The 25,445-nt window shown below is 37.5% G+C and overlaps 1 protein-coding gene across 4 annotated transcripts in view; it reads left to right on the top strand.

Moving 5' to 3' along the window:
* The window catches only part of LOC118171868 (putative RNA-binding protein Luc7-like 2), a 33,389-nt gene extending 10,510 nt beyond the window's left edge, over nucleotides 1–22,879 (top strand). For 2 of the 4 annotated variants that reach the window (XM_035335304.1, XM_035335333.1), the window contains exons 3-10: nucleotides 9,557–9,655; nucleotides 10,564–10,674; nucleotides 11,285–11,428; nucleotides 12,499–12,675; nucleotides 14,875–14,966; nucleotides 15,804–15,833; nucleotides 16,692–16,886; nucleotides 21,832–22,879. In XM_035335304.1, coding sequence (XP_035191195.1) covers nucleotides 9,557–9,655; nucleotides 10,564–10,674; nucleotides 11,285–11,428; nucleotides 12,499–12,675; nucleotides 14,875–14,966; nucleotides 15,804–15,833; nucleotides 16,692–16,886; nucleotides 21,832–22,024 — 1,041 coding nt within the window. In that variant the 3' untranslated portion in view covers nucleotides 22,025–22,879. Of the gene's footprint in view, nucleotides 1–8,674; nucleotides 8,681–9,556; nucleotides 9,656–10,563; nucleotides 10,675–11,284; nucleotides 11,429–12,498; nucleotides 12,676–14,874; nucleotides 14,967–15,803; nucleotides 15,834–16,691; nucleotides 16,887–21,831 lie in introns of those variants that run through there. The other 2 variants (XM_035335324.1, XM_035335314.1) reach the window with 2 other exon arrangements.
* Nucleotides 22,880–25,445: the final 2,566 nt, after the last annotated feature.

Here is a 25,445-nt window from a genome sequence, read left to right as displayed (position 1 = left end):
CTTTAAATATGCACAGGGACTTGCTATCTAGCAATATATGTATATATTTTTTTCTTTGTGAAAAATCCAGTGGGGTTGCTTTGAGTCTTCCCCCCTTTTGTAATGCTTAGCGAAGTTCCTTTTTCTACCATGGCCGTTACTAAATGTTGAAGAATTGTAACCTAATGCTCTGTTGTGGTAGAGGAGTTAACAGTAGAGAGATGTACTATGATGATACACTGTGTCTCATGTGCCTCCCATTTTAATGTAGCACTTGATTAGCTTTTTTCATTCACATAGGGATGTTTTCTTGTCCCGTGACAGAGGGGAAAGTAAGTACTAGAAAAACATGTCTTAAGGATTATTTGAGGCATTATTGGTTTTCTGTGCCTAATCTTTCAAAATGACTGACTTGATAGGAGCCTTTAATGAAATACAGAATGAAGTCCATTTGCAAAATGAAAAACTGAAATGTGTAGACTTGATAACTGATTTACTTGTTATCTCTCCTTTAATGCTCTTCACAAGTAGCTGTGATTTTTACATTACCACAACGCTTTTGGTTTTTCAAAAGGCTTCAAACATTCATGCCCACACTAATTATGTTTTACTAATTTAGGCTCTTCTTGTAGTGACAGACCTATAGGTACAGCCCATCCTCCCGCCTCTAAAGAGTCCCTAGAAAAGCAGGCACAACTCTAATTGTTAAGTAGCACACAAAGAAGCAAACTAAATACTAGAACTGAACTAGAGAACTTAGGATTTGTCTTAATAAAAAAAGGCAGTGGGATAGAAAAGGCCTTTTTGTTGAGCTCCTTTATAAGTCTTGTAGCTTTCGGAATTATTTTTTCCTATCCTTAAAGACATTTTTTTATTTTTTATAGCAGAGATCTGTTTTATACCAAAATTCAGGCTTCTTGAAGTGCATGAGATATTTGGTGTTCAGTGAAGATAATTCATGCTAAAGATAGTGCATTACAAGTGATAACAATTTGATGCCAATGCTTTGTGTATCACTGCATGTGTGGTTTTATTGTTCAGCTTACATACATGTTACTGTCCAAACAAAATGGGGAAAGGGAGAGAAGGTGTCTTCCCCATCTATTATGTTGTCCAGTGTTTTGGTCTTCTTGCAATGATCAGAAGAGCTTATGGCTGGGGGCAAAATAGGGGACATAAATGTGTGCTCTAAAAACGTATGAAGACATAGTTCAGAATTCAGAAGACAATACTGTTAAAAGGTTAATTAAACATTTTTTTATTGTGGTATAATCTGTATAAGCAAAGATTCCTAGAATGGCTGTCATTAGCAAGTAAGAGATGTTTGTAATTCTGAAAGCTCTAGGTATCATGAAAAAATAACCTCTTATGGTGCAAACCCAAGCCTGTAGGTTGGGCCTGTATACTGAATCTGTTCTTGCTGAAAGGTCTTTTCCATCTTCTACTGGATTCTTCTGCTGCCGCTCTTGGAGTATTAAACTAAACAATTTATGCAGTGAATTTCCATAACTTACTTTCTTCCTCATGATGTAGTTAGTCATCAGACGACAAAATGTGTTCTATGATGTAATTCTGGTTCCAGAAAAAGTGACTGACTTAATGCTCTAAGTGGGAGTAGTGGAAAGGGACTGTTAAGAGACAGATTTTACATGACCCATTCAACGTTCTGCTGTTCACCTAGTCGTGGGTCTGAGGAAATGGAACTTCTGTCTTAACAGCACAGCTCTTAAAAGGGCAAAAAACATGTTTCTCTGAACAGTTTATTGTTGATCTGGAAAATAAATGTGGAGTTTTCTCCTAAGTTTTGATAGGAAAAATTTGATGCGTCTTAGTGTTCAAGTGTAGGTGATGAGTATTGAGTGGCTTTTAGTTCAAAGCCAGAATTCTATGCTTCTCAAAAAAGAGGAAAAAAAAGTTTTATTGAGCCATTTTATAAAGTTAAATCTCTTTACTGACTGCATTATCAGTAAAATACCAGGCACGAATTGCCTTGTTTTTTAACAGTCATAAGATTATCTGCCTTCCTGTGAATTGCATACTACCGTTCCCATTTGCAAAATGCAGATTTCTGTGCTACTCCAATCCACCCACTCTTTGAACAGCACTCAGGGAAGATATTCACAGATATGCAAGACAAATGAAATAACTGTAATGAGTAAGCTCTGTTACTTCAGTGTTCTTTTCCTTAATGGCCAAATACCCAAAACTCCACCAAGGAAAAGAGTACTGATTTCCCTTGATAATAAAATTGTGTTCCCCAGACTGCAGTATGTATCAACAACAGTAGCGCATGCACACTTTTCTTAGGAGATTGGAAACTTACTCTGTGTTGCCCATATTTCTGCATGCATCATCTCTTCTTTCTTTAGATCAAGTGGTGTCTCTTTATTTTTAAGAGTACTGCATGAAATCTGTTATTTCTGGACTTCTTAAGAACATTTGTAGTAGTCTATTTTCCTCAAGCTTCTTTGATCACATTTAACTCTTGGTTAACATCAGAAACATTTCTGGAAAATTACTAAAGGTTTGAATTTTGACTTTTTTACTAGGAGATTCCCAATGTCTGCGTTGGCAATAATGCACAAATTCCTACTTACGGCTTTCTTTCGCACTCCTCTGTCTTGCTTCCTTGGAGTAGCTTCTTATGATAAAATTATCATTAAAAGAAGCCTAAATATTTGACTTAGGCTGTAAAGCTGTAAGAACTAACTGCATTTTGAAATTTGATTCCAGGTGCTTTGTCACCAGAACATTCTGTATCAGTTACCTTTTTCTTCCACCTTTATAAAGGGTAGACTTGTCTAGTTGTCTGTTGATGAGTTTAAGTGACTACCTACTTAAGTCAGAAGGTTTTGTTTACATTGGTATTTCAAAGTATTTAATTTTTTTAGGGAGGTGTTTTTGTACTACTAGCTTTCTGGTTTTGTAGACTTAAAAACTCTAAGTTAAATAGAGGTATATCAATCCCCACAGGGGGTGATTTTTGTCACTCCTTGGGAAGAGATGGAGAGGATATTTGTATTTCCTTTTGTCATCTGTTTCTAAGGACAGTGGAAGTGATGGACTATGGAAGATATAGATAGAATAGTGAGTCCTAACAACAAAAATGTAAACGAAGAATACACTCATGGAGGTTGTTATAAGTTGAAATCATAGTTCTGAACATATTGTGCTCTGTGACTACTTGTATTCAAAGTTTGTGTGAGGCACATATTAAACTAGTCAGTAAGATCACAGAAATAGCTCTGTATTCAAGCTTGTAAAACAGTATTTTCAGAACTTGCCTTTGACAATACCTTTTACTAAAGCTTCTGTTTTTAACTGATTTTTTCATGTTTTGGTGTTCTGCTCTGTGAAGTTGATCACTGTCACTGGTTCACACGTGTAATTCAGTGGTTTAAGGGTTTGCTCATTCATTTCAGTTGGAGAATTTTATGAAGATAGATTTATAAGTCTTTAAGTCCTAGCTACTCTTAGTCCTTTAGGACACAGTAAATCATTACCATTTAATTTTAATTTCAGTTTTTTGTCTTAAAGGTTTAACACTTCACCTTTTTATCCTTAATAAATGATGACACTCAGGCTTGTGGTTTTTTTTCCTCAAACTGTTTTTTTTTGAGTGACTTTCACCATCATTACAAAAATATTTTTTATCTATGTATATGTGTGTATTATGAGATTAGGACTGAAGCTACATCTGTAGGAATCGGATGACTCCCTTTTAATGATGTGAACCTCTTAAGCAACATTCTTTGGATAGAAGCACTGTGCTGTCTTCTGCAAGTTTTACAAAATGGATAAGAATGTGTTTTTTCTGTATGTTTCTAAAGGACTAGCTAGCCAAGGACTAGTGAAAATGATCGTGTGGTAAGATTTAAGGCAAATGCCTTTACTAAAGTTAAAAGTACTAATATCCTAAATGTTTACAGTAACTTGCTAGCTACCTTGGAAGAGCCCAAACAGATCAATGCTTTTGCAGTAATCTAGCTTGATTGTATTTCCCTATTGAAAAGAAAATGTAACAAATATTGTGTATGGTCTTGCAAACTGTGATAGAGAAACTTTTTTTCCACAGGGAGGATAAACTTTATCCCTATTTGCATTTCTGTGCATTTGAGGAACATTGCTTTTTGCATTTCGTTTATGCAGACCTCATTATACTGTCAGCACAGTCTTGCAGTTAAGTGTGTCATTTGATGCTCATGAATTTATTTCACTCAGCTCTTCAGGACCTGTGCTGACTAAAATGGTATTGATTGAGACCTTGGTTTAGCAACTTACCTTAATACATGATTAAAGTTAAGCTTATTAGGGGTGGAATTTGGCTCCAGATAAAGATACCTAAATTTAGGTTTTATCAGAGGAGCTAGGTGTCTTAGCTTGCGTTGGAGTCAGAAGGGATCTAGGCAATGGAGCCTAGAGGGGAGGCTCAGTTCATCTCCACTGGGTGTTTCTCCCAAGGTAGACTAAATCCATCGAGGCTCGCTGACTGTACTGTCTAGATCCCTTACTACTGTGGAAGAGCAGTTTGGATAGTTCACACATCTGCAGCTGGGTGCATTTAAGTATTTGCGTTTAGGTGTCATAATCTGCAACTGATTTCTTTGCAAGTAGTTCCATTGGCTCAGTGGAACTGCTTCCATGCTAGAACTTAGCTATGTGGATGTGATTATATCCTGCAGCATTGCAGAATGTAGGCGTTCTGCTGGAGGGTGTTTCAGTTTAGGTCTAATGTAATCATGTGAATTGCTTTAGGCTTTGCAAATCAAATTAAATTAGCCTTGAGTAAGCCACCTCAATTCATAGTCTTCAGCCCAGTGGTGATGAGTTCTGAAGTGCCCTGTTGTGACAGCAAGTGATCACATCAGTCCCTTCAGACATATTCTTAATTTCTTTGACCAGTGCCAGTAAAATGAATTGAATGTATCGCATTCTATTTTAATAGGCTTAATATGTCTGGATGAAAGGTGTTTTTTTTGTTAACTCTTCTATATGGTTATCTGACTTCAATGTTAATACATAATGAGGCTATAAAACAATGCTATGGAAACACTAAAATGTCTCCTTTACAAGTGAGGAATACTGCTGCTGGCTTTGTCTTTTAGCAAAGATCTATTCTAAGTCATTGAAGTCTTCAGAAGTAAAAGTAGGATTAAAAGTAGAAAGGACTTTAAAGAAGTATTATAACTCTGAAGATACCTGGAATATTCAGTGTTTGCTAAGGACTTTAATACACAATAATTTACTGCTTATCTGCCTTTTTTCAGCTCAGTATTTCTTTCCTAGTAGTGAAGTCCTTCAAAAGTTAACGCAGTTAGTGAAGTGTGAGGACAGGCTTTGTGGCAGGTCTGTAAATCTGTCAGAAACAAAACTGTTACTGCAGATGAGAAGTGAATTCCATGAGGAGGAAGATCTCCACAAAGAGTATCTGCATCTTCTTTTTGACTGTAGCAAGGGTGTTCTTGTTCTGCCTTGACGAGGGTGTTCTTGATAGCTGTCCTGACAATTTGATAAAGGGAGAGATCTGGCTCCTCCAGACAACTTAATTTTTCCAATCATGCCTAATTTCATAAACAAAAAAATCTGTTACTGAATGTAAGCTGCTTTGGTATGGATATCTTTTCAGCTAGGAAGAATTCTCTACAGAAACACGGTCCAGACTGTCATCTTTCAGAGCCTATCAAAAGTGCATGCTGTTTTTAGAAGCATTGATGGTATGTGCCACTATGTTACACTTGGCATCAACATCTGCATTTTAAGTAGCTTTGGCTTTTCTGTGCTCTTGTAGTCCATGTTGTATGCATTCAGTAATCTAATCTCTGATGTCAAAGGAACACGCAGTATTTGTAAAAGCACCAAAATGAGATTTTTTTCCTGTAGGTTGCTCAAGACCTGAGAAAGAAAACCTTAGTTTCATGATTCCAGAAACAGTATCATATCTGATAGTTTAGTCTGATTCAGTTACTGATGTCAGCAAGTTTGAGTGCATGGTGGTTTTTTTTTGTTGTTGTTTTGTTTTTTTTAGTTGAGCTCTTCAGTTTCTGTGCTGCCTACATCCTGGACCACCTCTTTCTTGTCTGTTCATGGTGAACTTAGGTGATAATCTTTTTCTACACCCGATTTGATTGATGCAGAGCTAAGCATCAGCAGTAAGCCAGCTTTTTTTCTGTATTAACTCCAGAGGTATTCTCTCTTTCACAGGTGGAACAAAAAAATTATTTCTGAATCATTTCAATATGAGTTTTTTTGGGATGAAAGATGTGCTGTCTAAATCTCAGCTCTGGGAAATCAAGTATCTTTAATTGCTCATCTAACAGTGGTTAAAAGAAGAAGAAATTGTTACAGCAAATGATTATCAAGTTAAGTAGCAGGCAGTTGTCTCTTAAGCAAAGCTCTGCAAAAGCAGACGACTACTGATACCCATAAGCAGTTGCCTAGACTATTTTATAGACTAAACTTAAGCAATAGCTTTTGCTTGTAATAAATCCCCACATACCTGGAGAATCTTTTTCTGGTTTTGTCTTCAGTAAAAATGCATAGCTGCAAAAAGCCCTAAAGTATATATGGCTTCACATATTCAATGAACTTTGGTTCTGCCTACTCTAGGGGCTTTGTTGTTCGCCCCTTGCTTTGTTTGCTTTGCTTATTGGGACTCCTGTAAATCACTTTAAGTAGCGTAAGGCTGTCTGAAAATCATTGTGTCAGCAATGAAAGACAAAGTTTATGTGCATTCTTTTTAAGCCTTCCGTAGTAGCTCAGGGTCTGAACATTAGGCTGTCTTAAAGCCACCTTCTGTTTCAAATATCATTGATCTTAAATGGCTGAGTACCAATGCATGTTCTTTGCCTTTGGGGAAGGGCAAGGCTTGGCATCAGATTGCAACATGGACATGTGGAAAACAAAAATGAAGACTTTCTATATCTTCTGGCCGTTTCCATCAGCTGTCCATCTACTTTGCAGATAGCCATAAGAGCCAAACTACCTTACAAACTTCTCTGTGGTTGTCAAGGTCCTCGGCAATTCCGATCCAAAGTAGACTTTTGACAGTAATAAATCATCCCCAAGATGAATCCACTTTGCCAAATATTCCTTACCATATACCAGCAGAACTGCTTTTTAGCCTGATTTTTATATTGTAATGTACAAACTGGGTTAACTTTTTAAACTTTTTTGTCTTTCAAAACTTCATTTTGCTAATAGCTTTTAAGACAGACATCTAGTAGTAATACTTGTGTTAAGGTATTTTCAACGGGTCAGTCAAGACTAGTACAGAGTGCACTAAGGAGTGATTCCAACAATGACACAATTTCTTTAGCAGCAAAGCCAATGAAAAGGAGTCTGTTTCTCTTGTATGTATTTGTTGTTCCCTGTCTGTTAGCCATGCGAGTATTTGTACGACTGTGCTCCGAACTGGATCAGAGAGGGAGACTGGATCCAATGCTTCCTTTCTTCTAACTGGGATGTTATCTAGCAATAACAAATCCTACTTCACCTCTCTTCCACCCCCCCAAAATTGCAGCTAATATTACTGAAGTTATTCAAGAGTCTGAAGTAGTCATCGTGCTGTTAAGAGATCCCAGCTGCTCAAGGCCACTATTACACTTCCCCCTACATAATGTCAGCATGTCTGTTTGTAGAGCTGACTAACAAATTGGATAAAGATAGCTGCTGAAAAATTGCCTCCATTTTTGGCTTGCTAAGCTATGTTTTACTCAGTCAGTACCCTGATTGTGTTCAGTTGTACATGCACATGTGCTAGCATAGGGAGGCACAGCATAGTAATAAAGGGAGAACAATTTTTTTTTCAGCAGTAATGCTGGCTCAAAGTAATTTCCATCCTCTTGAGCTGTGGATTGACAAGTTGGACTAAAAAGAAATCAGAAAATCGACTGATTTGAAGAGGTCAAATCTATTCTGAACACATTTTGAGCACAAAGTTTGTCATGGTAGTGTTGCGTGAATTCTTTTAGGGTGTGATGGAAGAACTTAAATTTCACGTGCTTATTCTATATGTAGCTTTCATATTGAAAAATCATTTTTCTGATGGTGTGATGAATAGTTTCAGGCTTTTTGTCTTTGTGTACAGATTTCTTAGTGTCACTAGCTTCATCTGTGCATTCGAGAGCAGTGTGTATGATGTAAAATAGGATTGGCCTTGAGTTTTATAGTTCCACCTTAAATACCATATCGGAGTGCAAGTGATGAATTGGCATAAAGACAAGCTTTTCCCTATTTTAGGAGGATTCTTGGGTGTCTTCATTTTTAGATAGTTCTAAAATGTTCTTTCATACCGCTTTCCTGTTACTGGGATACTTTCCTGGAAGATTGTAGTAATGGCAGAACCTAATGACTTAGAAATTAGATACGTGATATATCGCTCAGCTTCTAGGTCTTCCAGGTTTTGCATCACTTAAAATTGCCAAGGTTCTGTGTAGTTATGAAGGAAAAAGCTAATCTTTTTATTTACTGTTGAAATTAGGTGTTCAGATAGCAGGTGACTTTCAACAGTTTCCAAATCAACGCTCATCTTTTATTTATGAAAAACCACAAATTATCAATTACATTAGTTTTGGTTCTAAAACTGTTACTGAACTACAACAGTAAGAGCTTTTTCCCATAGAGTTCAACCTGTATTGTGTTTTTAATGCTAAGAAAGGATTAACTTCTCTTAAGTGAACAGTGCACGGAACTAACTGGAACTGTATTTTTTTTAAGTGAAGCAAATAGTAATCATTTTCAGTGATTATATCCTCTCTACAAAGTCTCATGTTGATTTATCTTGATTTTTTTTTCCTAATTTTGTTTCTATTATGAATTGACTTTTAAAATTTGCATATTACTTTGTCTTGATCACCAAACAAACTTGCAGGAAACAATTTTAATTTCATCAAAATTCCTTCTGCTGTGCAAGTTACAAACTTCAATTTGAAAAAAGTACTTGTTTTACCTAGTAAGATTCTGGGCACTCTTCTCAGCAGCATTCTATGTGAGATTAAAGGCTAATGATGTAATCTACTTACTTTAATTTGTTCTTCTTGCCTTTCCTTTGGATAGATTTGATTTTTGGCTACCTTTGTATGCTTTGAGAATGATTTTTAAGCAGCACTTACAATGATGATATGGTTGCAACTGTTTCAGACAATTGTTACAGCAAGAATGTGGAGTGTGCAGATAGACCAAGCATTTGACCATTTAATTGCCAATTATTTTCAAAGATCTTGGTTCTCCTAAGCTGTTTTAATTCAATACAGGACGTTCCACTTCAATCCCTTTTATTTTACTGAAGTTTTTTTTAAAAAATAAATAAAAGAACTTTTGCAGGACAATAATGATACTCTGTAATGCAAAGAGCCATCATCATAGGATAAGCTTTCCATTCTGTCTACGTATTTTTTCATCATTCATACATGTTTATTAAAGATCTGGGATTGTCTTACAGTTTTATAAAAATGTCCTTTTATTCCCATACAGGAGATGATTTGCTTTGGAATATTTGACTATTAAAGGAAATAGTGCTTACTTTGTTCCTTGTAACTCTTTTGGAAAATTATATTACTTTCCCTCTGTCTCTTTTCAGAGAATGGACCTTGGAGAATGTCTGAAGGTGCATGACCTGGCGTTAAGGGCAGACTATGAAATAGCATCCAAAGATCAAGATTTCTTCTTTGAACTTGATGTATGTATCTTGTCTTGGTAGAGAGAAAGCATTATTTGTGTGTTTTTATCCTATTTATCTATACTATTTATCCTAGAGGGATAAACTGAGCAACAAAAGTTAGCCTTTGGTGCACAAAGAAGGAGAACTTATGTAAAGTAGCTTTATAGGTGGAGGCAGAAAAATCCCTCCACAGTTATGTGAACATTTACATGCCTCTTCATGTTTATATGTATTATATTTGTATGGGTAGTCATTCCTAGGTAGAACTGTTAATATCCTTTCACAAAAATAATTATCATAAACCTGTATGCTGTCTTGTTGGTAACAATTACCAAGCAAATGTTAACGTCATGTATGCTTTGAAGAGAGGCTTTAATTCTACAGTTGTTAATAAAAATGCCATTTTCCTTTGGGAATAACAAATGACCTGCTATGTCTCAGTACACCTTAGTTTGAGTTAAACAGTTCCAAACTCCCAGCTAGGAAGTCTGTCTTCAGTATGGATAAAATGTGGGGTGGTGGTTGTTCGGGGGGCATGGTGTTAATATGATGAATAGCTTAAAAACGTAGTGGAAAAAATGTTACAGTATTGTATGTATTGGCAGGATGTGGTGAACCTAACTATCCTTTGAAGAACTATAACACGTTATAAATATTTACTGCTTTTTCAGGAATAAGATGTAAGAGAGATTCATTTCCAAGTTTCTGCAAATACTTAAAAATTTTGACAGTGTGCAGACTAGTTTTTAAAATGTTAGTGTATATTAATATATGCAATTACATACCATAAACAGCTAGATTTTTGTTTTACAAAGGTTTCACTAAGAAAAACTCTGAAAAGTTAGTCTTAAACTAGGAAGTTGTTAAGGATAATGAAATAGTCATGTTCTTTACAATGTTGATTGGTGTTCTTGTTGATGTTTTAGGCAATGGACCATCTGCAGTCATTTATTGCAGACTGTGACAGGAGAACAGAAGTGGCTAAGAAAAGATTAGCAGAAACCCAAGAAGAGATCAGTGCTGAAGTTGCAGCTAAAGTAAGCATGTAAAACTAATTGCTGAAGTTTTTTTTGGTGGTCTGTTTTTCTAAGGAACCAAATTTAGACTTTGGCAGACTATCTAATCTGAGAATTCACCCTGATTAAGGATAAAAATAAGTTCTATAGTAAAAAGCAAAAAAAGATGCCTCAAACCTGTTTCTAAAGCAGGGAGAGGAGAAGGCATGGAAGAGACCTCTTTGATATTCTTGACCTCAGAGAACTTTAATCTCTGTGATACGATACCACACAAATGTTAGTAATTCTTGTACTTATTGATCAAAAAAAAATCATTTTTTCTGCAAATACATGCACAAGCCAGGAAGAATGGTTGTATGAATACTAATTTTGCAAGACAACAATGTGAATTATTTGAAATCTCTGAACAAAATCATGCTCTGGAGTTGCTACATACTCTTGGTAACCCAGCCTTTCTCTGTGTGTTCTGCCATGAGGCAGTTCTGTTTCCCTTTTAAATGGGGAGATTATTTATGCGTGCTTTAATTTTACCCTACAGATTTTGTGTATAATAATACCTCAGTATTAGTTCAGATTCTTTTCCATAATTAACTTAAAAGCATTTCCTGTATTGAGCCTTTTCTCTTTCAAGGCTGAACGAGTTCATGAATTGAATGAAGAAATTGGGAAACTACTGGCCAAAGTAGAACAGCTGGGAGCTGATGGAAATGTGGAAGAATCTCAAAAAGTAATGGATGAAGTGGAGAAGGCCCGGGTAAAGAAGAGAGAAGCTGAAGTAAGTTGATTGTGTAAGGTTTGGGGGATAAAGAGGGCAGTATCCCAAATTAAATTGGCCAGTAACTGTGTAGTGCAAGATGCCTTAGCGGCTGGCACTTCCTTAGCTAACTGCTTTATATAAACCAAGGAATTTGCTTTGTGGCATCCTGCATGGGAGAAGTTTCTGCCTTTAAATACACTCCTTTACTATTCAATTATACTAACTTCCACTGATGATGTGTTTACCTTAGTTTAGCTGTACTGGCTGGTAACATCTGTGGACATGACAGTCATGTCTGTGCGTTGGCCTTGCTTATCTCATTGGGTCTCTTGACTCTTGCCGTGGAAACCCCACTGCACATTGGGGTGTGCTGGTGTGTGGCTCCTATTGGAAAGCTTCAGTAAGGGGAGCCATTTCAGACACTGCTAAGTTTGTTTTCATTGAAAGATAGTCAATGGCTTGTGTATCAGGCAAGTCAAAGTAGTCTTTATTGTAATGTCCAGGTGGCATATCTTGTCAAGAGCTTTTTCCATATCGTATTTCACCAAGATACTTAAATTCATAGAAACAAACACCCGTGGTTGCTTTAACGGTACCAGAGGGGTTGCTGGCAGTTTTGTCTGTCTGTCATCTGAGTGTAGGTAAATTTTGCTTAGATAACTTGATGTTTAGTAAGTGTCTAAAATGCAGGTAGATTTCTCTTGTTTTAAACAGCATTCACAAAGAAAACACATTTTCGTAACATGTTAACATATAGTAATTTTTGCGTTAATATGTATTCAGTGTGTTGTCTATGAAAGTTACTCATTGTTCTAATCAGTATAATGTGAAATAAGGATAATAATTGCCCCACTTTATTTAATTTGCAAAACCATTTGGTAATATCCTGTTTTTACTACATCCAATCTTCAAAACGAGGAACCTGCACTGAATCTTAATGAGACAGTTAACTTATGACTGGTGTGAATTAACTAAAGGGTGTGCTGATTTGCTTTGAATTGTCATCAAAACTAACATACTCATGGTAAAATAGCGTTTTTGTATTTCCGTGCATTGAGATGTAAGACTAACAAGTTTGCTTTTTCTAGGAGGTATACAGAAATTCTATGCCTGCCTCTAGCTTTCAGCAGCAGAAGCTACGGGTTTGTGAAGTGTGTTCGGCCTACCTTGGTCTTCATGACAATGACCGACGTCTTGCTGACCACTTTGGAGGAAAGCTGCATTTAGGATTTATTGAAATAAGAGAGAAGCTTGAGGAACTCAGGGTAAATCATTCCTCTATTTCGTGTGTGTGCGTGTGCTCCTACTTAATAAGGCAGTCTTAATGGAATCTCTGGCTGTGTGATTTTTTTCATGTTACCTTTTGAGATATTTCATTAGTCTATAAACACTGAACATGTTAATCTAATACCAATTACCTAGATAATGTGATAAGATGGCCTCACTTGGACTAGTTCTATTAAAACACCTGTTCGTAGTAATGCATTTTGAGAACAAAGAGTGCAATTCCACTTGTCAAATGGAGAACTGCATTCTGAATTAGTGTTGTTGGAAGTGTCTGTGTCTTGGAAGACATAGGAGATAGATAAATGAACTTTACCTTAAGCCAGTTTATTGGATGAAAGTAATAATGAGACTCTTGAAAATACAAGAACATGTGACCCTAAGGGAGTGATATTTTACTTAATTAGGGATAAAATGTTAATAGGGCTTGTTGATATGCTGTGCTCAGTTTTGGTACCAGTAAAGAGCACGTACATAAAGAGGACAGTAATTCATAGCAAAGGATTCCAAAAAGATCTACAGAAATGTTTGGAGCTTCAACAGCCTGCTGTATGGTGAAAGACTACAGAAACTCATCTAATTTATCCAGGCATATCGTTTCATAGGTACCAACAATATTTCTTTAAGTGCTTATCACAGCTTTAAGCTTGACTAACAGTAGGTGAAATGAGTTCCAACAACTTAAGGCTGTAGCTATCCAAAGTCAAAATAGAAAAAGGTGTAGATCTTGAAGTGAGGCTAACTACTAAAATAACTGTTACAGGGAGGTTGCATGTTCTCCATAGCTTGAAGTTTTGAATCCAGTTGGAATATTCTCTTAAACAACGCTACCTTGACCAGAAATCACATGCTTGAAGAATGACTTACTGGAATTATATTCCAGACTTTTGGTATTCAAGAGGATGGACTTGGACACTTATGCCATTTATGATCTTAATATGCAAATTCTGGACTTCAAGGCTCAATGAAGCATGTTGCTATAGAAATCACTAAAGAGAATCACTAAATGAATTGAAGCCCTAAAGCAAGGAATGTTGCTGCTGAATTTGAGTGAATTGGCTTGGTTTTCATAATATTCCAGCTGTCTTGCATGGATACTGTGACTTACCCTTTGGAAAGCTCAACTTTTTCTGTTAACTATATCAGTAATTTAGGCTCCTAAATACAGTTGTTGTAATTCAAGCCTTAGATACCTAGAGGAGATGATGTGCATTTCCTCTCATACCTACATGAAATTATGCAGGTTCACTTGAAGAAGAAACCTTGCTTGTAGTTAAACTACTGATACTGTGCAAGGAAGTAGAGAGATAATTTGACATAAAGGGGCTAATTAACTGATTATTTACAACCTTTGGAAAAAATATGCATGGATAATGATGTCACATTCCCAAAGCATCAATAAAATAATCTTTTGAAGTACTTCTCCTAACAAAAAAGAAAACAATAATTATCCCCTCCTTCCTCAGAGCTCTCCTCAGAGATCTAATCAAGATGCTGCTGGGGCAATTCCACATCTCAGAAGAAGGTCTTTACAAAGAGTTGAATTTCTTTCATCATGTCCAGAAGGTGGCGAGACTTGGGTTTGGCCAGATCTCCAGTTGTGAGTTCCATATCTGAGGGCCCTCTACTGAGCGTGCCTTGTCCCCAGTAGTAGTGAGTTCAACCTGGGGGCTGTCAGCTGAAGCATCCTTTCTAATTCTATGTGTACTGTTCACAACACAGAAGCAAGTAGCCTCAAAACTAGGTATCAGCCCAACCAAGTCCATTAAGAGTAAAAGTTTCTTTATTTCAAAGGATAGCTGAGGGAGTTAATGAAATTCCTAACTATCCCTGTTCTAATTCCCTTCTACCCTTCCCCAGTAGCCAAAATATGACAGGTTTGGCATGGAAGCTTTCACATTAAGACATGACTTACTGCTCTGAATTCCCCTTCATGAAACACTTAATGTAAGTTTACATCTTTCAGGTCTTGGTGTAACACCCACCTACTTGCTGCAGCTCTTCTGCAATAACTTGTGTTTCTTGAAAAAAATACGTATATGTACTGAGGAAGAGAGAGGGAGAAATATATACAAGGGAAAGAACTGACTATTAACTGTCTAGATTATTTTTATAGCTTTTACACCTTCATTTGAGAAATTTTGAAGTGTAACTTAATGAATACATTCCGTTTCTTTTAGAGGATTGTGGCTGATAAACAGGAGAAACGAAACCAGGAGCGCCTGAAACGTAGAGAGGAGAGGGAAAGAGAAGAAAGGGAGAAGCTGAGAAGGTAAGGATTTACTTTAATTGCATTTATGTAATGTCCTATCTAAGTTTAATAGAAAAGCTACAGTATACTTCATGAACATTTGGTTTTTATAAATCTGCAGAATCATAAGTTTCCCTTCCTTGGAAACTTAAAAGTATTGAAAGAGTTAAGCATTGAATACACTTAAAACCTAAATTATTTTTATAGAATGCCTTTTCTTTAAAAACTACAAATACCAATGCCTCTACATACTTGAACAAATGCCCTTTACATGTGATATGTTTCTCAGGTATGTGCCTTGTTTTTGAGATCTGACAGGTGTTAACATTTTTCCTTATTGGGAATAGTTGAATAATATGACTAAGCAAAGTAATTTGCTGTTTTTCTATGAAATAGACTGTTGTTTCCAGGCTTTGTGAGGGTAGGGTTGAATGGGACCTGAACTGCGGTTCTCTTGACAGTCTTGTCTTCAGAAGCTAATAATGAATATTTTGAAATTTGTTGTAGTCAGATAATGTGTCTGACAAGAAATAAGGGAGTACTGGCTCTATTTAACAGTAAGCTTTTCTTATTGAAGGGGTGTGAATTAAAAAGTGGAGTAGGTATTCTACCCTTAACCCTCCCCCCCCACACACACATGCGCACACCCACCAAAACACAAAACAGAGTTGTTGGGGGATCTATTTCCTGATAAATGTGTTGCAAAGATGTTAACTTAAAATTAAAGGCCTTAAAATTTTTGTTAGTAAAACGAAAAATACAGTAAAGGCTCAACTAGTCCAATTATTACTAAACTGTACTTTATATTTAATGAGACTCTGTAAGAAAAATTGATTTACCATTTTCCATTTGTTTCAGGTCAAGATCCCACAGCAAACATACCAAAAGGTATACAAATCTGCAAACGAGAAATACCACCAGTGATGCCAGCCTTTCACAAGCTGGAACGTTATAAATTTGTCTAGCCTTATTAATTTGAAATGTTCTTCACAGAAAAAGCATCCTGTTACATACCTCTGTGTGTTTATACAGCATTTAGCATTTGCTGTTGAGCTGTTTGTCTGTTTTGTGGCTACTACAATGCAACGTTTTGTCCCCAATAACATTTGGAACGCAGAGAATTACTTCCTTCAAAACAGATGCTTGTGTTCAATACCTTTTGGTGAAAACCTCTGTTCTTAAAGCACTAAGTGCTATGTTAACTCCTATTTATATTGCCAGTTTTCTTCTTTTACTACAGTTGAAAGTCACCAGTGAGGTATTACTGCAAGGTGGTTTAAAAAAGAAAGAAAATAATGAGTTTATATGGTGTTTAGAATCTTCCAGGCTATTTTTATTGCAGTAACTGTGGGAAAAGGGTATAGTCCTAAGTTCTGAGAACATCCTAATTACATAGCTTCTAATAGATGATCCCTGTCACTGCATCACAAAGTTCTAAAACTTGGCCTGATAAATGCAAGATTTTAAAACAACTATTTTTCCTTTCCGAAGCCTGACTTGGCTATGCTGTAACCATAAGTAAAATCATAAATCAACTGTAAAACTGTCTGCTTTAGTCAAAAAAGTTTGTAGCACGTCTAATGTTGTTCTCCCCTCTGTGTTCCCCTGTGAGAGGGCAATGCAGTGGGTCTGAACACAGCAGGTTATTCTCTGTACAAATTCGCTTATGCATAGTGTGTGTAATATTCAAAGTACACTGATAGAGTAGCTAGGTGGGTGCAGTGTCTTAATTCCTTTCCGTTTTAGATCTAGGTCCCGAGATCGCCGCAGACATCGGTCTCGCTCAGCCTCCCGGGAACGAAAGAGGAGAACTCGCTCCAAGTCCCGTGAGAAACGCCATCGCCACAGGTCTCGCTCTAACAGCCGCAGCCGGAGTCGCAGCCATCATAGAAGCAGGCATAGTTCCAGGGAGAGAAGCCGAGAACGCAGCTCCAAAAAGCGGTAAATACTGGTCTGGAAACAAATGGCTTTTCCTGCATGCGTGATCAATTTTTTTTGCACTAAATGAAGTTTACGTTCAGTACTTAGTAATTTATACATATTTTGAGGCTGTCTCAGATTTTGGTTATAACCTTTGCATATTTATGGTTTTAAATATAGTAGTGATTTTTTTGTTTAAAAATAAGAATAATAGGTCTTTGTATTACTTCTGTTGTGAAGGAGTGATCCATGGTATTGCTGTCAAGCTGATAAATCTACGCTGCAGGAAAGTTGGTAGTGAAGTGAAATAATTTATCTCCATTTGAACTTAGGGATATAAGCAGTTTTAACTGTTAGCAATTTAGTTTTCCCTTTGGGCTCTTATTCCCAGTGGTGGAACCCATCTGTTGTGTACTGTGCTAGATAAAGGCAAGTTTATAAGTGCCATTAAATAAAGTTGTTGCATCAAATATGGAGATAATGCTTTGCGAGGAAAGTGGCTTGATCCCATGTTGAAAAAATTACTGCAAAGAGCAGTCTGGGGCTGCTGCTTTTGAATGACTTGATTGCTGTCTGCTCCTGAGGGTTGCTGGCTTATTTTAGATAAGTGAGGTAAGCGTAATTTAGAGTGTTAGAATTGTAAAACAAGGCTTCTGGTAGGGAGGCCTGCTCATAACCAGGATTCCGTTCTTGTAAAGGTCAACCACTGAGACAGAGACTTGAGTGCAGTGTAGTAGACAGGGTGCCTAGTCTTAAAACCCTGACAGGTTGTTGGCTTGATAGAAAAGAACAGGTCCAGTTTGAAGAATCCATACATGCAGGTTTTCGAATTCTAATGATTTAGTAGTTTTACCTCCAAGGATGGAGAAGTATTTATTGAATTTATTCAAGGGTGCTTTCTGCCCTAAAGGTGAGCTTCTTTCTGCATTAGGTGACTCTAGTCCCACTGTGCTCTGTTAAGAGAGCATAGAAGACTGAGTTGGTCCAAGCCTTTTGTTTCTTTCTTTTTGTGGCATATGAATAAAATGTAAATGTTCAGCACTCTAGTTGATATAATCAATGGTATTTAAAATTCTTGAGGATGTTCTTCAGTGTCCTAAAGTCAACGTTTCACACTCAGCAGTTTCCACCTTCATTTTAGCCTGTCATCAGGGTTATCTTCAAGACTGCAGTTTCAAGGTGGTCACAATGGCAGATTAGCAAATCTTCACTTCAAACTTGTAGTTTTTCAGTCTTCAAACAGACGTTTTCATTTGTATCAACACATTAGTTCACTTGGATAAACCACTGCATAAATTGTATGCTCAAATTGCCTTTAATACTTTGACATCAAAGTCCAGCCTTGCAAGGCTGAATTTCAGCACTTCAGAGAAAATTATACTGGTGGATTGTTCTGTCATTCTCATCATAGTTGTTCAAACTCTCCAATTTGATAAGCACAAGACAAATGATGCATTATTTTTGCATGTTGACAGAGAAATCTGTAAGAATAAGGAAATGGCATGAAAACATTTAACTAGTGGTGCTATCTATATAATGCTAAGCCTATCAGCTGCCAAAGATTACCTGAAAAAGGACAAGGTACTTTGAAGATGAAATCGGTGTCCTTTTACAAGATACTATTAAAGGATAAGCCTTTCAAGCTTTGTTTGTGAATGAGTAAAAATACCAGACTTCAGGGCACATGATTTTAACCTTATGAAACCAAGTACTGGAAATACTTCTTCTGATGCCATTTCCCACCCTGAGAGAGACCTGTGTTGGAACAATCCTTGGCACAAATAAGAGTCTTAGACTACTGTTAACTTGAGGAAGGTGTGTGCCATCATTAGCAGCTCATATGTCTTAATTCTCTAATGTCAAACATAGCTGTTATATTTAAATTATGTAAATTGTGCTCTCAAGAGACTAGTGTAACCTTACAGCTATGGTCTTGCTTCACTGGAGCCAGGATAGCAATTGACCTTGCAGCCAGCCTGGATGCCTCCTTTTGTAGGTGCCCTTCTAGCCACTAGATCTGCTTTTTACATGAATGTCAGGAAAAGTCTTCCTATCAAATACAGTACCGCTGTTGATGCCAGAATCCAAAATAAACCTGAACTTGTAGGCTCAAACATGTCACTCTTCTTGTTCCTTAAGATCTCTTTTTCTAATCCAAGGAAGTACATATTGCCAAATCCTATTTTTAATATTTTTTGAGCATTTTCTTAAAATAGATATATAAAGTACCTTAATTCAAACCTGTCTTCCTTATTCTCAAAACATTCAGTTGTCCAAGGCATTGTGGCCAAGTACAGTTTGGAAGAGAAAAGAATACACTCCAGCAAGTTGCCTACTTCAGGAAGGAGTCCTAGCCTTTTTTTCTTTTTTTGACTGACATAACCAAATAAAGTAGGATCTGGAGACTGTGATGCTTTTGCCAGATCACCGAACAGCAGAGTGACATCGGAAGCAGCAGCAGGACTGCTGAAAGCTGCAGCAGTGGCAGCACGTGTGCCATTAACTCTAAGGCCACTGAGAGAACTGTGGAGTTGTGGTTTCTCCATGGGAAGAGTCACAACGTTTTATGCTAACCTTAAAGCCCTCAGTGTGATTTTTCTGGGGGCTTGGCTAGAGTAAAATACCCAATAGCATCATTAAAGTTCTTTCAGGCTGCTGACTCATGTTCTAAAAGCCATTGAGATGGTTGTGTCTGTGTGCTTGAGCCCACTTGCAGGAATTTATATAGCAAGGGCTAATGACGTATGTCAGTACTGTATGGACAAAGAGTATCTGAAATCATAAGATGGGATTTCACGTCACCTGTTTTTAGATGACGAGGTCACATGTAAATCTCAAGAGTCCCATTTACAGACTCATCTGACATATTTCTGCATCTATTTTAAAGTAGAAGCTTCTAGGGCACGATTTGTCTCATTTCTTTGCTTCACGTTAAAGGAATCTGGTTATCTTAGATGTCTACACTGCAGAGATTTAAAGCTGGATGAGATAAATGCTCTCAGCATTTAGACAAACATTTTAAAAATATTCTTCAGGTCCTGGTGGACAACAGAATGAATGTTCTAGCCCTATTCTTATTCACTGTAGTGAAGTATTAGTTTTCTCATTTTCTTTCTTCTGAGAAAAGTGGCTGGGGTTGATGACACATCACAGACCCGCGCTTTTAGTCTCTTACCTCTTGAAACTGGCTACATGATACCCTGCTTTCCTAGATCTCACACTAGACTGCCAGGGCTATGTGGGATTTTTGTCCAAGGTCACTTACATTTTTTTGTCCTCAGACCCAATGCAGGCATCCACAAATGCTGTCCTGGAACCAGTATTGGCTGTTATAATGTGATTCATAATTGTTGAACATGACAGTATGGGTGCTGCCCCACATATCTTGCAAATTAAAGATTTCTGATGAAGCACCTACTTGGTCGTTTGGGAAGTAATCCTTACTGAGCATTCCAGATCATGGAATTTTAGTAGAGGCTCTGATGCTGAAGTCTATATATCCCTTGTCATTGAGAGAGGTAGGAATGGGATTTTAGTTCTAAATCTCCTTGTAGTAATAATTGCTTGCTAAAGGAATTGTATGAACTCTCACATTATTGTGCCGTGATCCATTAAAGCCAGACTTCCTTCTCGTCAGCTGATTAGAGTCTCACCTGTATGGAGCAGTGGGCCAGCTGGACAAACAAATCTCACATTCTCCAAAAACGTGTTGAATGAAAAGCCAAAGCTGTTGATGGCTTTGTATCCTGTCTGTCTGCCTATTCTAGGATTAATGACTAGAATTAGTCTGAGTCAGCTGATTTGGGAGCATTGTTACTTCTGCAGTAGACTTGTAGTGCAAAATACTTGGGAAGCAGCTATATTAACTCTAGTATTAACTTCTTGATTGGCGTGTCCTTTGTGGTATAGAATTACTGCCTGTATTTCAGCACTTGCAAATGCTAAACCTTGCAAAACACTATGCTATAGGAAAAGTAATCTGTTTAGCTGGGAAACTATGAGAGGTCACTTCTTTGGAAGCTTATAAAGGGACATTTATTGAAGAAGCCTGCTGCAGACTTCTGGTTTGAAGCTTTGAGGTAATGACAGTAACTTAGTCCAGGTGGAAAGAGTACAGTCTACTGTCCAATACAGCAGATATTTTGTCTAAGAAATTAGTAACTAGCTTTATGCTAGGATGCTATTAAGATTTTTCTGTGAAAGTATGAATTTGATTCTTTTATGATTGCAGGACACCTTAAAATGAAAATATAATATTTTTCAATGACAAGCTTAGGTGCCTCCTGCAAGGAAGGGGAAAAAAATATATTTTTTTTTTAATGCAGGCAGCTCATTTAATTTAAGCCTATGTAGAATGTTTAATGCAACAGCTCTTTCTGGCTTCTTTGTAAAGGTTTTGGAAATGCCTGTCATCACAGCAACATATCTATAAAGATCACCACACCGACCTTCTAAAATCTTCAAGGGATGATTCTTACAAAAACTAAGTGGAGTGCAGATATGCTTTTGGTCATGTAATAGCCTTGTTCAAGAATCTCTGCAAGTTAATTCCCCTTTTCGTTTAAAGAAATTCCAATTTTAATACACTTTTTAAGAGAACTTGTAACTTTGTGGGAGAGATGCTAGTAATTTTTTCTCAAGTTAAAAACTGCATATGAGAAATTCTGGTGGAACTTTGGATACTGCATGACTGAGGATGGGAATTGAAAGTAAGAGATTAAATGAAGCATATTGACCTTAATCTGGACTCTGTAATAAAAGTAGGTTAAATTTTGTCCCTAAACAGTATTTGTGTTTTGCAATTGAAAGTAGGGAAGGAAGAAAAGTAGAATGACTTCTGATGTTTTCTCATATATGACATAAATCTAATATGTTGGAATAAGGAGAAAAATATAAAATCGGAATGCTGCTTGACCGCTATAAATTCATGACTAATCAGAATTCTCAAACTTACTGCACTTTTCAGATCCTCAAAAGAAAGATCTTCGAGAGACAAAGAACGTTCAAGAGATCGTGATAGAACATCACGTGATAAAGATAGAAGCTCAAGAGAGAGGTCACCGCGAGATTTCAAAGACAAGAAACGTTCTTATGAAAGTGCTAATGGCCGATCAGAAGACCCGAGGAGCTCAGAAGAGCGTGAAGCAGGGGAGATATAACTGGCTGTGTATATTCATCTGATCTCTAGCTTCCTATGGAGTTGCATACTATGGTTTAGTTTACAGTTGTTCAAAGGGACACCAGTGAGCAGTTTGAGACACTGATCCAACTATAGGGTAGATGTACAGTATATAAAAGTGGTTATAACTAAGTCCGAATTAAACCCCATTGATTAATGATGCCTAAAGCTGGGTCCTGGACTTCCACCAAGTTGTAAAACTTTCCTGAAAGATTTCTCTTTATTCAGGACAACAGTTTTATGTACCAAGATGCAGATCTTAATGTTTTTAATCTCCTTTCCAATACAAGTTAGTGAACAAATTATATTGTACTACTTGCCTTGGGTGCTTTTGAACCTTTATAAATTCTCCAATTCTGCTCCAGTCAAAACAGCAGCATTGAAAGGTTGTACTTTGGGGGAAATTTTTTTGTTTGCTTTTTTGTAAGAGGGTGGGTGGATGGATATTAACTTTTCTTCTAACGTTATGTTCCCAGTGATTTTTTTTGTTGTTGTTTGGGAACCTAGGAGTTGATTACAGTGGGAGCATTTAGACAGGAATGTGTGCTGGAGAAAGCTGAAATGTCTTTTTACAGTGCCTATTTAGACTTGGAAATTGAACAGCTGTTGCATTACATCTTTTTTTATTTCTACTTTTGAAATCAAAGCCAGTCCCGTATCTGTACCACTTGATTGGTATGTGTTCAATATATTTGTTTTTTTTTCCATAAGGACTCTCTGCTTTTTCTTGTGGGGTGTAAATGGCACATCCTTAATTGTATTAAAACAAAGCAAACAGCAGCAACAAACAAAAACTTAAGAACAAAAATAAAAAAAATAAAAAGGAAAACCACATTGTCGATAACGAGAATATACTGGTCTCTTAGGTGATTACTTAGCAGTTCAGTCACTTAAAATCTAACATGCGGTTATTAGAGTTTTCAACATGCTCTTGCAGAAGCAGTCTTTATGATCCCGACCATTCTAAGATTTTCAGAGGTAAAAATGTAGAATTGCAATGATCATGGCACAACACATGGTTGAGTTTTCAACGTTCTCTAGGAGGACTCTATGATCCTGACCATTCTAAGACATGTAGGGGCAAAATTGTGGAATTATAATGATCACGGTGCAACCCCTAGCTCCTTAGTGACTTCAGTTTGAAAAAGCATTGCTTAGCTTACCTAAAGGGCTTGCAGTTGGTTCTGTTGGACTGAAAGTGCTTTGGGAGGTATAGGTAATTCAGGCATGTCCTTCCATCACGCAGAAGAACTTTGTATCTTCTTGAGATGGCACCACTCAGTTACATAACATTAAGAGCAATGTTTGTAATGATTATTGGCGTTTTCAGCAGGTTCTGAAAATACCTCCTCTACCTGCCCTAATCCAAGGGCCTCTGTAGGCCAGTCAATCATGGATATATAGAATACAGCTGTGAGCTCAGTGTGTGTTTATTATTCGATGTCTTTTCTGTAGCATTTGGTTTTCATTATAGTCAGAACATGTGGGTGATAATTTCCACAGTAGATAATTGAGAGCAGTATTTCATTTGGCTTTGAAAGCCAGAACAGGACCTTTACATCTCTGCAAGGACTTATATCCAACATGGTTTATATTCTCTGCTTCAAATTCACATCTGTGTAAGCTTCTGTAGGAATACTGTACTAATGATGGCTACCTACTTACCACTTTTTTTATTCACCCTCTTCAAATCTGAATGTGGGTTTCCTTCCTGGGATTGGATTGTCCTGTGACTTCCTCTGAGGCCTGACTCAATGATAAGTGTAAGCTACCAGTTTTTGTCCCTGTGCTATGAGCACACTGCAACTGCTTGCTAAAATCTATTGTCACGCTGCTGTTAATGGAATTCTAGCTGTTAGTGTGACAAAGGTGAACAGTCATTTCTTAAATGTATCTGCTATAGCAGGACTGCAGATGAGTGGATTGCTAGCTCCTGGAATAAAAACATTCCAGAAGTACTGAGTACTTGTCTCCCAATGCATTCAGTGACTAGAGAATGCTGTGTTTAAAATATATATATATATATTATATATACACTATGACAAAATACGGCATAGACTCTTTACTACTAGCAAGTTCTGGATAACATACCATTGATTTTACAAACGGTCCTTAACCCTTTTGTAATTAAAAAGGTGAATATATTTAGAATTAGGCATTTCCTTATAGGTTTCCCTGGAGTGGTGTGCTTCACAGTATCCAAGGGCTGCACAAATGCTAAGCAGAGAGAAGGTAAGTCTTGTTCTGAATTACATGTGGAAATACTGCCTCTTGTCTGAAACAAGGACTGGAGTACAGCTAGGAGTAGAACCAAATTAAGGTGACTGATAATGCTCTTTCTTCTGAAGCAAGAGAGCTGGAAAGTATCAGTAAGCAAGACTGCTTTAACTGCATGTGTAAGTAATGGTCTTACACTCGTCCATGAGAAACAAGCTACCTTAATTTCCATGAGGGTGACATGGTCTTCAACTTCCCAGTCTCCATTAAATGGTTCAGCAATTACTAAGTCTATCTTCTGGTCTAGAACTAGGTCAGAAATACAATGGCCAGATCATGGAAGAGAGAAACCACTCAACCCAGGAACCCTGCTCAAGTATGTCCTACGGATAAGGGCGTACTAACTTCATGTCACACTTAGTCCATACTAACTACAGCTTCCCACACTCAACCCGCAAGCCTATTTGCCCAGTTTTTCTCCCTCCAGGTTCTTGCTTGGATGTTGGTTCTTAGAAGATGGAGCCTGGGTGTTTGCACTTTCTGCTTGCACATCGCGTTGCCAGCAGATGTCACCATTTGTGGTGATGTGGAGCACCCAGTGTGATGGCTTGGTGCTGTCACACCTAAGGACAGAACCTGTGCTAGATACAACTCCAACCCGCCACTTCATGTAGGCAGTGTGGGTCGAATCCGTTCCTATTCACCAAGAACCAGAGGCAGGGTGAGAGGCCTGCAGGAAATCTGGGGCATGTGCTGCTGTGCAGTGATGTGTCGCTGGCAGCACACAACGTGATCTCTTCGCAGAGATATCTTGGAGGTATGCAGGTTTCTGAGAGCTGAGTGTGCTCGAGGCCATTCCTCTGAGGAAAACACCTTTCCTATCGAGCAAGGAAGCTTACTGCAGCCTGGGAGCTCCAGAGTGAACCTGAGGGTGCTGGAGCAGAGCATCTATTATTTGAGATTTTGAAGCTTCACAACAATTTTTTACCAGGCTGCAGGTATACAGGTAAAGCAAAAACTGGTAGTGTATTTCACTTATTTAAAGTGTTTGAAATAACGTGACCCTGCAAGCGTTAGATGTGTCTCAGAAAACTCTCACACTGGATTAATCAAGGGAATGAAAAGTAGCATGGTACGTAAGATGGTATGTGGCACCTTACCAGAAACGAGTTCTCCTGAGCGTG

Source organism: Oxyura jamaicensis, chromosome 1 (assembly GCF_011077185.1).
Source record: "Oxyura jamaicensis isolate SHBP4307 breed ruddy duck chromosome 1, BPBGC_Ojam_1.0, whole genome shotgun sequence".
NCBI classification, from domain to species: domain Eukaryota; kingdom Metazoa; phylum Chordata; class Aves; order Anseriformes; family Anatidae; genus Oxyura; species Oxyura jamaicensis.
The sequence above is the reverse complement of the archived record's forward strand: the minus strand, read 5'-3'. Positions and strand labels throughout refer to the sequence as shown.